The sequence below is a fragment of the Synchiropus splendidus genome, chromosome 3, assembly GCF_027744825.2.
Source record: "Synchiropus splendidus isolate RoL2022-P1 chromosome 3, RoL_Sspl_1.0, whole genome shotgun sequence".
NCBI classification, from domain to species: domain Eukaryota; kingdom Metazoa; phylum Chordata; class Actinopteri; order Syngnathiformes; family Callionymidae; genus Synchiropus; species Synchiropus splendidus.
In genome coordinates this window covers 31,875,065-31,890,671 of record NC_071336.1, presented here as the reverse complement: position 1 = coordinate 31,890,671, position 15,607 = coordinate 31,875,065, and the positions used below count along the sequence as shown (strand labels likewise).

The 15,607-nt window shown below is 46.4% G+C and overlaps 1 protein-coding gene across 3 annotated transcripts in view; it reads left to right on the top strand.

Moving 5' to 3' along the window:
- Nucleotides 1–4,051: 4,051 nt before the first annotated feature.
- cnksr2a (connector enhancer of kinase suppressor of Ras 2a) overlaps nt 4,052–15,607 on the top strand; it is a 73,548-nt gene continuing 61,992 nt past the window's right edge. For all 3 annotated transcript variants that reach the window (XM_053858948.1, XM_053858947.1, XM_053858949.1), the window contains exon 1: nt 4,052–4,458. In XM_053858948.1, coding sequence (XP_053714923.1) covers nt 4,395–4,458 — 64 coding nt within the window. In that variant the 5' untranslated portion in view covers nt 4,052–4,394. The remainder of the gene's footprint in view (nt 4,459–15,607) is intronic.

The following is a 15,607-nucleotide window of genomic DNA, read 5'->3' as shown; positions in this document are numbered from 1 at the left end:
TCATGGTTAGATGGGTGTGGTGGACACACATACACACTTGAACAGTTAGAGGAAGAGAAATTGACCAATTCTGGGTTTTTCAGAGGCTGATGATAAACACTGCCTCAGTCAGGAAATCAGTTTCTCTGGTTCCCGTTTCTGTTTGGATTTCCCCAAACTCGCCGTCGGCCATACTTCATGTCGGATCATAACCTTTTTGACTTGTCAAACATCACATATACCTCTCAATTCACTAGGATTTTCCCCAAAGTCACAGACCATTTCACCTGATACGACTTCTCTGCAGGTGATTCTTCTCCTGTTCAATCTGAAAAAAGCTGCCCTTCAACTCTCCTGCCATTAACTTCTGCTGCCAGCAGAGGTCACAGTTGTGACGGGGAAGTGCGCTGCCTGTCTCTTGCGCTTGTGTTTCTCAAAGAGAGCAGATGCTGCGGTTCAAATCAGATTGAATTTAGTTTTGTCTCCGGTGGGAAATGTCTTCTTCCTGTTCAGGTGATGAAGTGTTTCTGGCTATGTGCATCAATATGCATGAGAAATGATTTTAGAAACTCCAGGGCCGGACACATCGATTGATCTTCTCTATGGTAATGTGGGACTACAGCAGTCTGAGGAGACGGAGATGCCTCTCAAGTGTAACCAGAGCACCTTGTTGTTCAGCACTGGGCCCCATGTTGTTCATTTTTTGAGAGACTTTTGTTGCTATGGAGAGGACTTCCAAAGTTTTCTCAGGGCCATGGTGCAGTGTAGTGCAGGAGAGATGGAAGGATTCAAGGTGAGACTAGCGTTTCATCTGGGCTGGTGAGAGGATGAGTGAGAAATGAGAAGGAGGCACGAAGAAGAGTTCAAGTATTTGGCCTCACTCATCCAGAGTAATGGGCAGAGCTGGAGATGCGAGTGCAGGCTGGGTGGACATGACTGTCTGGGCAGATCTCTGAGGGAACAGTCGGGAGGACGGAGGTGCTAAGATGAGTTAGAAGGGTCAGAGATGGAGATGCTGAAGTGGTCACTGGGGGTGACGGGAAAGGTCAAGATCATTGAGTAAAACGGCGACGTGGAGAAGGTCAGATGAAAGAAGAAGAAGAAGAAAACAATGATGTTCATGATGAAGGAGGAGAGCGGGAAATAAAACATGGTGGAGGAGCATGGTGATTTTCTGTGGTAACCCCTGATGGAAAATGACTAAGAAGAAGGTGAAAGGATGAAGCAGTACAGAGGGAACTTCTAACAACCCACTGGAGCTCATACAATGAAGGAGAAGCTAAGGCTTACACACATTGTTAGATGGGAATATGCTGATTTTGTGTAATGTAATGTTATTTAAATGTGGACCTATAATCATGTTCACAGTTGGAACATGGTGCCGAGAGCATTCTGATGCATTTCATGTCAGTCTGACGGCCGAGGGGAAGAAGCTGTTCCTGTGACGGGAGGTTCTGGTCTGGATGGACCGTAGCCTCCTGCCAGAGGGAAGACCAGGATGAGAAGGGTCGGCTCTGATCCGACACACTGCAGCCGAGTCATTGGCTGAGAACTGCTGCCTAAGTTTGTCAGAGTATGCTGCCTTAGCTTTCTTCAGCTCCCTCTGAAGCTGATACTTCACCTCTTTGTAGCAGTTCCTGTCCCCACTCTTGCGAGCTGCCTCCGTCTCCCGTTTAATCTGCCTGAGTTTCGCTGTGAACCAGAGTTTGTCATGAGCATAACTCACCTTGGTGCGCGTTGGAACCATGCACTCTTCACAGTAGCTGATCCATGAAGTCACAGTGTCTGTGTACTCATCCAGATTATTGGTCGCAGCCCTGAACACCTGCCAGGGAGGATCTGTAAAATCACCTGAGACTCATTGTTCTCCTTCAGGGACAGTGGAGAAGTGAGTGGGTTCCCAGTGTTTCCTGCTCTTGGTCAGAGGAAGATGTTCAGTGGAGGTTCGGTTGGGGAGACGAGTGTCCGGAGCGCTGCACTGAGCCACTTCCTGTTTGGCAGTTGGCTCAGAATCGAGTCTCCGTCAAACTCGTTTGCTCTTTCACCTGCCTGCGTAAACCCGCGGTCGTCTGTGGCCATTCGCTGCACCAGGGCGCCCTCTAGTGGTCTCAGATATCAACTCACGCTTCATCACCAACGGTTGATGTGCGTCTGTCAATGTCCAACGCACCCTTTTGTCTTCTTCTCGAGCAGGGGTGGCCATTTAACTTTCCATAGGCGCCAGATTATACTTATACTGGGACTGTTGTGGGGCGACATCAAACTGAAAGATGGAAGAAGAGGTTGAATATGTAAAATTGTAAATAACGTAGGACAGGAATAAACGGTCACGTGTCATAAATGGGTTATATGACTATGTAATACTCAATGTAAAGGTCATCTCTTATGTGAATGAAAATATAACTTAAAACAAAATCATGTTTTCACAAAAAGGTCCATTAAAGCCGTAACTGATGTGCTGTAACTCATGTGTAAAGTGGCCAAGTAGAATAAAGGGAAAAGGAGAAAAGTAAAAGTCCTAAATAACTTATGTTTGGAATTGAATGACTAATAAAATCCACGGGGTCCGTATAAATACAGGTGAAGTGCAGCGTGTGGCCCCGGGGTGCACTGAGCCCGGGTCTGATCTAGAGTCAGCAATACTGTGCTACTGTCCTTGTTGTAACGCTCCGTCAGAGAGGGAATTTAAGGGAGCGAAACAAAGTCTGGGAATCTGGGAGAGGACAATCCAACTCTTTTGACGCTCCTGAGAGTGATTCTGTCCTCCACAGTCCTGACAGTGAAGATGACACAATGCCTCGCAGTGTCTTCCTCTTTGGACCGAAGGTTGACCAGTACTTCATCTTCATTTTGGTCTCTCTCTCTCTCTCTCAATGGCTGAGTCATCCGATGAAGTTGTCGATAAAACCTGCAGTGGGTGGAGTAACCTGCTTCACCACGCAGTGTAGAGGCTGCTCTGGCATCTGTTTTGGAGCTGAACCTTCTATAGGCCCTTCATTGAGCCACTTTTTCTGGGGCCAGGTGCCTTTGCTTTCTGGTGCTTGTTCCAGGTTTAACAATTATGAAACCTATGTGATGATTCTGAGGCTCATGGTGGTTGCTCACCCCAACCCAGTGCTCACACCGCTTCTCGTTCCAATGATCTTGTTGGCGCAGTAGGCAGCGCATCAGTCTCATAATCTGAAGGTTGTGAATACGAGCCTCATACGAGGCACATGTTTTTTTCGGAGTTAAACAAAGTTGTGTCTCAATACAAATGTGTTCCAATTCGGAGCAGAGGTCTGGTTTCTCCTCGGTTACCTTGGAGTGTCATATACTTCTGAAATACGTGAGTGACCAATCCATCTTCATGATCAGTCATATGTTTTTGGTCATTTACTCCATTTTATTTATCAATGTGTCATATAATATGCTATACTGAGATATAAAACAAGGGATTGAAATGAGTGAAGGATAGGTTGTGGGTTCGATTCCTATGTTTTTGGATTTAAAAAATGAATCAGTAAATACAGTGGTACCTTGGTTTTCGAACGTCCTGGACTTCGAAGAAATCGGAGTTCAAACAAAAAATTTGAGATTTTTTTGCTTCAGATTTCGAACAAAAGTCCAGAACTCGAACGAGAACCGAGGTACCAGTGTACTTCTGAAATACTTGAGTAACCAATCCATCTTCATGATCAATCATATGTTTGGGTCTTATGCTGTAGTTTATTTATCAAAGTGTCATATTTTATGCTATACTGAGATATAAAGCAAAGAATTTCATGCATTGCAACAAGTAGTGTATAGGTTGTGGGTTCGATTCCTATGTTTTTGGATTTTAAAGTTGAATCAGTAAATATAAGGGTTAAGAAAGAATTTACATTCTGCTTATTGCTAAGGCGGGATAGACATATGTTATTCAGTTCTAAACAATAAATGGAAAATTACGGTCCGAGTTTTTAGCCTGAGGATAAAAAAACAATTCCGAGTCTCTCTCAGGGTGAGCCCTGACTGACGTCACCGTGTCAAGATTCACGCTGAATTTATCATACGGAGTGAAATAGCTGGACTCCGCCCACCGGCCTCCACCTGCCTCCGAAGAGAACCATTGACGTTGTCGCGCGCAGTCACCCACGAGGCGCGTGCGCGGGAGAGGGAGAGACGGAGCCGTGCACACGCACACAGACGCACACACCGTGAGCACCGGAGCTCCGGTGGGTGAAGGCGCCTCGTGTCAGAGCGCGAGCAGCGCGGGAATGTTCGCTGCCTCTCCGCCGCTGACACGACACATCCAGGGAAGCAGGGCGGGGGGAGACGGGGACCCGGAGCCAGAGCAGCGGAGGGTTCCGTGGCTTTCACCGGCTGACGGAGCTGCGCTGCTGCAGGGCTGACAGCGCCTGTCCATCACGGAGAGTCCGCGTAAAGTTTGCTCGATGGCGCTGGTGATGGAGCCGGTCAGCAAGTGGAGCAGCAGCCAGGTGGTGGACTGGATGAAAGGTGACCGACACACACACAAACACACACACTGTTGGTGAACTCTGCGTCACAAGTGTTGATGCGGAGGAGAATGGCTTGATGCTGAGTTGCGTGGGAGGCGGAGTGCGCGCGCGCGCGCGTGATTGAGCGCGTCATGCTGGCACCTGATGATTCGTGCGTGAGATCCAAAAACTCAGACTCTGTGATTGACACCTGGCGGTGTTCACGAGCTGGTCACTGATATTGATCGACGATTGATCTGGAGCCCGTGAAGGCGAGAGGAAGCCGTTGAAAGTGAGGGAATCCTGACGTCATCGAATTTCGCACCATAAACCAGCCGTCAGCGCAACTCTACTCTCACCGCCGTGACTACAATAGAGAGGCTGGACTCGTCTTTGGATGCTCAGTCTGCTGTGGCGTTTCCTTCCAATTAAAAGTCCAAAAGATGGAATGAAGTTGAGTTCTTGCCGAGGTCTCGCCGCAGATCATCAGCATGCATAATTCAGCAGCAGATGAAGCTGGCACCCAGAGGCCTGTGGACACGGTGAAACAAAACACATGGATATCACTGATATATTGTGCTTTCAAGTCTCCGCGCCGCTGCGTGACACTGCATTCGTCTTGCGATGGGCCAAGTGAAAGAGAAGGTCTTTAATACTGGCCACTGTGTCTGCAGGCTAAAGGTCCACATCAGGGCATGAGTGGTTCTGGAGCTGAAACATGCTGGTGTTGAGGAGTGAAGTTCAGAGGAATCTTACGAGGGAACCTGCTGAACTGACACGGTTTCTCCACGTCTGCGGTGAAAGTCATTGTGGCGACACGTTTTATTGTGAAGGCAGATGCGACTGACTGCATATGTCAACTGTGCTCGGTCTCACGGGCATCACCCCCAAAATATGGCTCTGTCTGCTACTGTAGCGGCATTTTGCGAAATATTTTAAAAACTTTCTGACTGTTCAACCCACCCTCACTCCTGGCGTTGGGAAGGTGGACTTTTGCCTCCCATACTGACGCCAAAGGTGGCCTCCAGCGTCACATGTGGATGGTTGTGTGTAGAAGGAAAGGAGCGCCATCCCATGGTTTACCTCACCCCAACCTCCGTCTTTGTTTACGTGACGCGCTGCCCACAGCGTCAGGTAGTGGCCACTATGGAAGGCCGAATGTGCTTCAGTTGAAATGAGTCAACATGCAGTGCTTAGGGCTTCCTTCGGCGTCAGTATAGGATGCGAAAGTCGCCTTTCCCAACGTCCAAGTATCCTGGCAGTGAGGGTGAGTTGGACAGCAAAGTTTTGTGCTCTTCACATTCAGGATGTTCTGATGGTACGATACCAGCTTCTGTACTCCAACTGATACTAGTCTATCTTGTGTACTCGTACTTATACTCACTCATGACAGAACACGATGCCTAGTACAGTGTTCCCTCACTACATATGTACAAAACACGACGTGTAGACATTGCATTTTACTGTAAAGGAGCAACTGGAAGATTACTATTGGGCTCCCTCCAGAGACCATAGTGGTGTGCCATGTGTCACGTTCTTGACAGATATGGGGACACTTAAACAAAGTGACATTTCTTCACACACATACAAATACAAAATCTTGTAGTATCAAAGGACAGTGTGAATGTATTGTGGAGCAAAGCTATATTTTCAGAAAGCAGTCAGCAATGAGCTTTGTGATGGAGTAACAAGCTGTCCAGGGTGTCCCTCACCTGTGGGCCTGGGTGGTGGGGTACATCCCAGTCTCCCACGGCCTCATCAATGGAAAAAGACATGAATAAACGAGTCATAAATAACTGTTAGATCCGCCAAAAAAACAAACCTTAGGCTCCAGTTTCTGTTTCATCGTTGCCTGTATTTTCTTCCCAACCAGATATCACACGTTATTTTTTCCAGTCAAACAAGATCATAAACACTGGATGCTGCGTTATTACTCTCCATCAGTTTTGCGACAAATCTTGAAAAGTAAAGAACCTCAATACTTTAGTTAGAAGCCCTGAGGTTTTGCTCAACATCCCGTTTTGTTGTTGAACGTTTACGATGAACGATTTCAGATTTACTGGTTCGTTTTCCTGAGCAGCTGTTCTGGCTGCAAATGACTTTCCTGAGCATGAAATTATGGATTTGGAGGGAAACTCTCTGGAGTTTTCCTGGTGGCGTAAAGCAAACCGAGTTGCTGGTTTAAAATGGAACTCCACCCTGGATGTTTACAGTCAAGAGGGAACACATGCTTTCTTTAAGTTCCGAAGAGTGACTTTAGAAGGACTTGGTTGTCGTTCCTCCATTTTTCTGACATTTCATTCTACTGGAGGAAAGTTACATTTTGCTCGGGTTTGTGGATCTGATGCAGGCGTTGATGTTAGGGCCAGCAGGACATGAGGCTCTGGGATGGAACCAGCAACCTCTGACTCATGTCTATCTTTGGACAGTCCTGAAGCTCTTTGGAGATACTCAATTTGGTCTTGGTCTCACCCCTCACTTGTCTTGGTCTCGACTCAGTCTTGGGTCTCTAAATCTTGGGCTTGGTCTCGGTTAGCTCTGCGTCAACTCGGTCTTGACTCAGTGGTCTCAACTCCAGTTAGCCTAGTTGGTTGAACTGAGCTGATATGAGAGTATTTGACATTCCAAATGTATTTTAACGTCCAAATCGTCGATCATCTCTGTCCTGAGAGGCTGTCGCTCATCGTGCCAGCGGAGGCCATTTTGTCCAAGACTCCTTCAACTGGCCAAATATAGTGGAAGTGCTTGGTTCAGATCTCACCATCGGCCTTATCCTCTATACAATCGTCACCACTGTCAACAGTGTTGCTATAGCTTCTCAAAATGTCTGGACGACGACGGCCATCTATTGTGAATAAGCATGACTAAGTGTTGCATAAATAAGGAGGTCAGTGTTGGTGTTGAGTCAGAGGCCTCGACAACAGAATCGTGATGGAGTCTTATTTACACGGCTGGTCAGAAGTGTGTGTGTGTGTGTGGTTAGTGAGTTGTTGGTCTCAGACCGTCTGTGCACGACAGCTGAAAGATACACACCCGCCCTGAGCAGAAGGCTCCGTTGGTCCCTGTTGGACTCTCATACCAGCACACACAACTCTCACACACACATACATCAACACTCTCACACGTGGCCTTCCATCTTGTGGTATTTGATTCATGCCGGGTGGCTGGGGTGTGTCCACGGCAGGAGGAGAAACGTGATCCATGTCTGTGTGTGTCTCCCTGTGTGTGTGTGTGTGTGTGTGTACAGTAACATAGACATATGCCACAGAAGTTTGGGGCCAAAAGGTCTGGCCGCTGTTGACTTGGCGACAGTGAACTATTGGCCCAGGCGGCGCTGTGCTTCTGTAGTAACACGAGACCTGACCTTGCAAGGAATGCTGGGAAATTTGCCCCATGTCTGTGGTCATCTGTTCACCTTCCCCACCTATGATCTGCCTTCGGGCTGGGCTTCTGCTTTGACTACGTTTTGTCGTCTTAAATAAAATACTTAAACAAAATAACAATAATTTTTCTTCAATCTGATGAAGTATTTGGACGCCCTTCAGTGACTCGTCACATGTCTTAATCTGCGTTGAGACCAGTGGATTATATCTCAACAGGATCTTGCTGTAGAAACAGGTTTCATTTTGATATGGAGTGGAATGTCTGTTACTGAGACAAGAGACTTGGCATCGCAGCTGCAGCGCACAGTAGCCAGGTACAGTCAGCTCTGCCTGGTGGTTTAAGAGACTTTTCTTCTCATGCAAAAACACGGGGCAGAATTTGATGTGTCAGGGACGGAGATACTCGGGGCGACTGGGAAGGACAGGATCAGAAATGAGAGGTTGAGCTCGTGTGGAGAGGGTGGCGGACAAACATAGGGAGACCAGACAGTTGCTCACGTGGTGAGGTGAGACCCTTCACCTGAACTCACTGGCCTCAATATGGTCTGTGAGTGGACAAATAATATTTGATTCAGGCATTTACTAAACTACATTAATTACATGACTTTGTAATTAACTTTTGTAATTACATGACTTTGTAATGACTTTGGTTTTATTTTGTAAAAAAAAAAAAAAAAATGTAAGTGGCTGAAATTACAAAAACGTGAAACAAATTCCTGGTATTGAAAGCGATAATGTGAATTTGCTTTGCAACAACAAGCCAAGCCAATGGCCCAAAGGCCCTGTATTGAGACGACCCAGTTTAATACATGTCTTCACATATGGCTGCGCAACAGCGCCCTCATCCATCCTCTCTGAGGAATTCGGCAATGGCACAGAGGCAGAGGTTCAAGTGCTCTGTCCCAGAGACAGCTTCGCTTCTTCCAACCATTTTGTGTAAATGTCAGAATTAAGTCATAAATAAAGGGAATAAACAAGGCGTCTCTTCCCACAGTAATCGGTGCACACATATATGCAATGCATCCATGTTTAATAGTTGGACGTCAGAGTTGTGGTGACATGCCAGGTTGTTTGTGGTAAATGAATTAATTTATCATTTCTCCTCAATAAATTACTGCCATTTTTGGACGCAAAGCTTTTTGCAGTCTTGGTCGAGCATCACAATGTGTTGCCATTCAAAACTTTCCCGGAGCATTAGATGAAGAGTTCAAAGACGTTTAGCTTAGAACAGAAATAGCCCACATTTCTTGGTAACACTCTCGGTTGGGGAACATTTGTTGACTATAAATAAACTAGTTACTTCCTCGAGTGAACATTTGGAGACTGTTCCTGGGTGAAATATAGTCAGACCTAGCAAGACACTATAACGTATAAGTGTTTTATGCCTACATATGTTCCCTGATCAAAAGTGTCACCCCTATTTTTTTTTTAATTTTTGAACTTTGATGTTGTGTATTGTGTCCACCATGTTCAGGCAAGCTCACTCTACTCGCCCACAACAAAGGGGCAAAGCTATTGTGAACGTCACTGTCCTCATAAATCATACTGTTGAGGTGACTGTCGACAGGAGAGATATACCTTAAAGCTGACCTGGGCGAAGTGCGGCTTGGGGGCCAAATGCGGCCCTTTGACTGTATTGATGTGGCCCTCCTGGAGTCAGAGTAAAACTCTGACCTTGTCTCTGACATTTTTGTCTCGTGCATTGTTTCTTGTTCATTGTGATGCCACCGAAACATAACTTGTTTGTCTTTTCCGTTGGATATTTTAGGGGTATTTCTTAAAATACATCTGAATTCAGAATCAGAATCAGATTTATTGCCATGGTCAGTGTGGATCCCACCAACTAGGAAAGTGCTTTGGAAAACGTGCAGTCAAAAACAGCTTCCTCTGATCCCATCATCTGCTCCTCCTTCTCAATCGTGTTGTTGCCTGTGAACGCTGCATTTCACGGCTCTATATTTCGTTGGTTAATGGTCGCCAGCGGATACAGTTTCGTGCCGAGGCAGCAAATACAAATGCCGTGAGGGAACTGTGGTTCATTACAAAATGTAATTACAACCATTAATTACCCCGCGCTGACAACAATATGGCCGACAGGAAGGACCTTTCCTAACTGAAGGCTTCCGGTCATTTAACAGACTTTTGAACCTGCAACTCTGAGGGAGATGATAGGCTCCTGGGAATTGGCTTGTTGCTTTCCTCACCATTCCACCAGGTGGAGGTGAAGTCAGGTCAGTGCTTTGGTAATTGCTTCGGTAAACGTAGGCTGTTTGTCATGTTTACAAAAAAGCTTCATGTCATTTCTGTTGCCTGTTGGAGTCGCTGCCTCTCTGTGTTCTGCTGCACCGATGCTGGTCCTCGTCTCTCTTCTTCCAGTTTGTGGTCATTCAGCGCTGTCTGTAAACTGTTGTTCCTTAAATCTGTATTCTCTTCATCGACTCGTGTTTGGTATATTTTATGCTTTTTCCATGTCCTGGGTGCCCAAGTACTTTGGAGATCATTCATCCTAACTCTGGTTTTCGGTTCCCCTCCCTTCATGCCCGACCTGTGGAGTCTTGTGTGGACTCTGTTTGGACAGTCGCCTTCTGTTACAGATCTTTTGGGCCGCGTCCCACTTGTATTAGTTCATTGTTGTCTTTTAAACCTATATTTTTGGATCGGGGAAAGGCAGTGGTTCTATGTCTGTCGCAGGTGAAACACTAATGCTTGAATTCACCTTCACTGAACAAAACCTACTAATGTCGTAGTGACTGTAGTCAGTCATAAGGTTCACACTTGGGATGCTCCGATCAATCGGTCACCGATTGTGATCGGCTGATATCAGCTTGATTGGTGAATGGCGATCGCTACCTGTCACTGCCAATCACAACAACTGATCACGTGTGACAGCTGGCGCTCTGACGAAGCCCCGCTGGCTGCGATGCGTCCGCTCCTCCCCGCTCGCTGCCCACTGTGGAGCGCCTTTCAGTCTGTCATGTAAAGTTTGTATCCTGCAGCACATGCACGGGAAAATGCAGTGCAGGGAAGCGCCTTCAAATTCAACACGCCGTTTAAAGCTCCAGCACGTGAGGGAGCATGGAGAGTTTTCGGGGCTCATGAAAGTGAGACTGCTGCAGCTATTAGTGCAGCTGCCGCTTAGCAACACCCGCGGGTCCGAGTGTGACACCGAGCGGATTGCCCAAGAAATAATCATGGATTTCCCCGAGCTAGATGACCAGGTAGGTCGGTAACCACCGGACTGTCGCTGTTTCGGAGTCGGATGCAGCGTTTGTCAGCCACCTGAATCTGACACTTTTGAGTGAGAACTTTCATGAATGCAGTGCTGTCTGTCTCAGAGACGCGCTACAAGCGTCCAGTATGTAAATATTTCACAGACACAGCAAGAGTCTCACCAAACCGCGATGTCTCACATCAAATTAAATGTTTTCTGTTGTACTTTTGACAGAAGAGCTGCTGCATGCTGCAAGGTTTTTCTATTGTTTGCCTTCTTGAAGAGGTATATTAAAACGATTTCAAGTTCATGTTTTCACCTTATGTACACAGAAGGTCTCATCATTTTGATTTCAAATTCAGATTCAATCCATGTGATAGGTATCGGTGATCGGCGGCAAAAATCCTGATCGGAGCATCCCGAGTTTACACAGAGGTCATTTTGACGTGTCGTAAATGGCCAGTGTGTTGACACTATGCAGCGAACTGTTGCGTCTCTGAACTGCCAGAAGCTGAATTCATTCAGAATAATGATGCGATCTATTGGTGAATTTGTGTATCACAACAGTGGTACCGTGCAGCACCCTCTTCTATGCACCATAATATGTAAAGTTCTATTCCTTTTACAATCCTTTTATGATAGGAAGACAACATTTTTCAATCATTTTTGAAAAATTGATTCGATGAATGAAGTCGCTGCCTCATTTTAAAAAGTAAATCGGGAGATGAAGAAACTAAGGAGTGTATGACTAAACAGGACAAGAGCCAGATGATGTCATCTCACCGATCAATCATGTCTGCGGTGAGGACAAATCCGACGTCTTTATTGGTCGAGCTGTGACTGAATTTCATTCCCTGATTCCTGAGTCTCAGAATGAGAAATTGTTGAGGGTCATGAAGGTGTGCCGCTCACACGAGAACAAAACAAGGAAACATAACTTGTTGGATACAGCGATTTTTTTCACAGAGAAAAAACACTATTTTGCGACTCCCAGTAACCTGACTTACACCCTGTTAAAAACTCACTCAGCTGTATGTTGATGAAAAGCAGGAGCAGACTCTTGACTGGGACTTGTTGAAACACATCTTTGGTCCCTCAGACGCCCCGGACTTAACTGCACTTTGGCTGCTGCCGATGACCAGTTGTGACTACAAGGAAATCACCACAGCTCAGATAAACCCCCTGATCTATTGTTTGTTGTGGGAGAATGTTGTTCTGGGAGCTGCGCAGTTGAGTAACACTAAGTTGCTGACTGTAGTAAGTTGGCGTTGTTGAAGGATTATTGACGATGTTCCTTAAGCTTCAGCAGGCTGTAATGTAGTGCTCTTCATGGAGGGCTTCCTGTGTGAAACAGGTGAGGCCACATCACCTGTTTCACACAGCCAAAATGTTTGTGGCTGGATGCCCAGTGGTCCCTTGTTTAATGTGGGTGTCCCAGGTCCAACCACGATAAGGGAAAAGCCGCAAGGTAGCAGCACCACCATGTAAGGTTCTGGTTTTTCTTGCTGTTCTTATAAAGGTGTGACAAGTGAGGGAGGAGCTGTTGTGCTGGCTGGAGGGAGAATTGTGAAGAGTGAAGGGGTTCCTGTGCTGGGTGGGCACTGGGTAGAACATTTATCACAAGAGAACGGGGAAGTGTAGTGTGAGAGCGTGTGATAAGAGTCATGCATATTGCATGGTGAGTCCTCGACATTTGGGCTGGAGCTTCTCCGCAACTCTTCTGACAAGTTTTGAGGTCCAACCCACCTGAAGGAGTCCCTGACGGCTCTACAGTGGAATGCAGTCGGACTGTACTGTACTATGTACTATCTAACACCCGGCCACGTTGTGCATCCGCAGTGATAAAGAAATGAACTGGCACTGAAAGTCAGGTCATAAAGTGGCTATTATTTCTTCAGTATTGTAACTTATCAGTCTTTGGGAAAAACCTTGATCCCCACGTTGTAATGTGGATGATTATAAAAACTGCCGGAAGCAAAGGTTAATTTTCCTTTCAGGCATAATTCCTAGTTTTCTCAAAAGTCTATGATTATTGTAGCGTTAATCGCTGCTCTTTTGGATTATTGTTCCGCCGCTGCTGTAAAACTACTCATAAAAACAGAAGTCCGCAGCAAAAGCGAGGTCTGGCTTTTCACTTGGCTCACCGCAGGATGTCAACCATTCCCCAAAAAAGCCCCCAGACTCTGGGGTTATCTCATTTAACTCCAGCGCTCAACGGAACTTCAAAGTGCTGGGAACAGATGACGCACCGAGCGAACGGGAGGAGCGGATCGCTTAAATAGCTCTCAAATCTCCCCAAAGTCATCACACGATCTGGTTTTATGTGTGTGTGTGTTTGTGGGAGTTTGGCTCGCCTGCTGTTGTGAAAAGTGTTCAGTGGGTGTCAAGTGTGTGAGTCAGCTCTGAATCATTGGCTGTAGCCGGCAAACGCACAAATGTACAGCGAGATTCTACAGATCAACGTGTAGAGGCGCTTTTCGGCCTCAGATTTGGTGCGCTGGACAGTCAGCTGGAGCCGCTTCCAGCCGCCGCAGCAGACGTGTGGACTGTACGCACATGTGGGCTGGCTCTGGCGCTGCGTGGGCGCCGGCGCTCACCGTTTGACTCATCTGTATTCCAGGCCTCGCGCTCTCCCTGCCTGCGATAAGCGACGCTGATTACCGCTGAACTTCAGCTGCACATCTCTCCCCTTCCTGCTGAACGTCGCTGCCTCTGATAGTAACGCTGCGTCTGCCGGAGTAAACATCGTTCTAATCACTTCCACATTTATGAGGAAGCGTATGCGATTAACACTCATTAAATCACAAACCTCTCAACAAGTGCTCCGTTTAATAAAGGTGTTACATCGACTTTAACTGGCAGTCGCTCTGCTGAAGGGAACATACACGGGAACAAAGTCTCAAGAGGAGCATCTTTACCGGTGGACGCAGAACAAACATCTGGCAACGCAGACTGGAACCAAGGTGTCGATATCAGTGCAGCTTGATCAGTGGATGGGTTCCAGCTGCGCTGCTGTGAAGGTGGACAGAAAACAGGAAACAGACAAGGAAGCCGGAAGTAACAAAATAAAAACACACGGAAATTGAACACAACATAAATAGTTATATACGTTTTTCAGATTGTGACTTTTTTATATTTCACACTTTACTTTTCAAATAATAATAAGCATCATCATCATCATCGTAACATAATGTAAGAAGTTTGGTTGAACACTCATTGCAAACTGAAATTCTATTCTCGCCCACCAAAACCTTCAAATACATAACCTTCAACACTGTATGCAGAGTTTGAATCACTCATAGCACTGAAGTGTCGCCATGAAACTGGTCACACTTGATACTTGACACCATGGACAGCAGAGAAATGGTCAAATGTAGAGGAATACATGGGTTGGAAAGTCGAAATCATGGCGACCTGTGTTTAACCGCTCCTGTTCGGCAGCGAGCCGTGGAGTCGCTGAAGTGGAGGATTGTGTTGCCAGATTTGTACAACGGCACCATCAGCACTGAGTTTATTTCACCTCCGCGGCACATTTCTGTATTTAAAAAACACATTCTCTCACATTGTCTCTCACAGTCTGCGCTGCATGGTGTTTCCTTGTTTTCACTATTCGGCTGAATATATTCGTCCACCAAATGATCTCAAATTTTTATAATATAAATGTATTATTTCAGATGATTTTCTCCGATCATTTTGGTTTTTCCTCTCGCCCTTCTTTGTTTTACCCTTTTCTTCTCATGCACCCATGGTCCATCCAGAGTTCTGACACCTTCCACTGTTGAAATCCAGTTCTTTGTTTCCTCCATTTTTCTGCCTTTCATTTATCCATCAAAAGGATCTCCATAAGAAAGTGGAAGTCTAATTTTGCAAAAGGAAAAAAAGGGAAATCCTGGTTTCTCTCTGTGACTTCTTTTCCACACAGCAATTGCTGAGTATGGTACGTGCCTAATGCTCCTGTAATGGAGACACATGAGGTTGGGACGGAGGCCCTGCTGGCGAGGATGTAGCTGACAGTATATTGAGAGTTGGAGGAGAAGCTGGAGGGGTGGAGGTACCATCTGGGGAGAGGAGAAGTGAAGGAGAGGTTGGAAAAGCAGAAGAGATCAAGCATCTGAGAGATGAAGGGAGGTGAAGAAGAGAGTGCAGGCAGGGTGGACGTGACTGAGGGGCGATCTGTGCTGCAGGACAGCGGTGCTCCTGCTGTGATGAGTGTGTTAGAGACGCTGCATGCAGAATTGGAGCTGAGGAGTGTATCTTCTCCCGGACATGACTCTTGATGCTGGAGTGCTGTGGCTGCAGGCGGGACGGGAAGGTTCTGCTTCATTCCTCAATCCTCTGCTGACTCCACCTGACTGCAACGCTCGTTGAACTTTGGCGCAGGATGAAAATATTTCTCTCTTCATTTCACCGAAAGTGAGCAATTCTCCCACCTAAGCACTTTCGTCTTGCACTACATCAAATCTTTAGTGTCGACCTGAGAGCGCTGCCTCTCCAGTGTCATTAGGGATGGGACATATGGACAAAAAAAGTTATCGCGATAAATCCATGTTCATTCTCTTCCATGTGTTGGACAC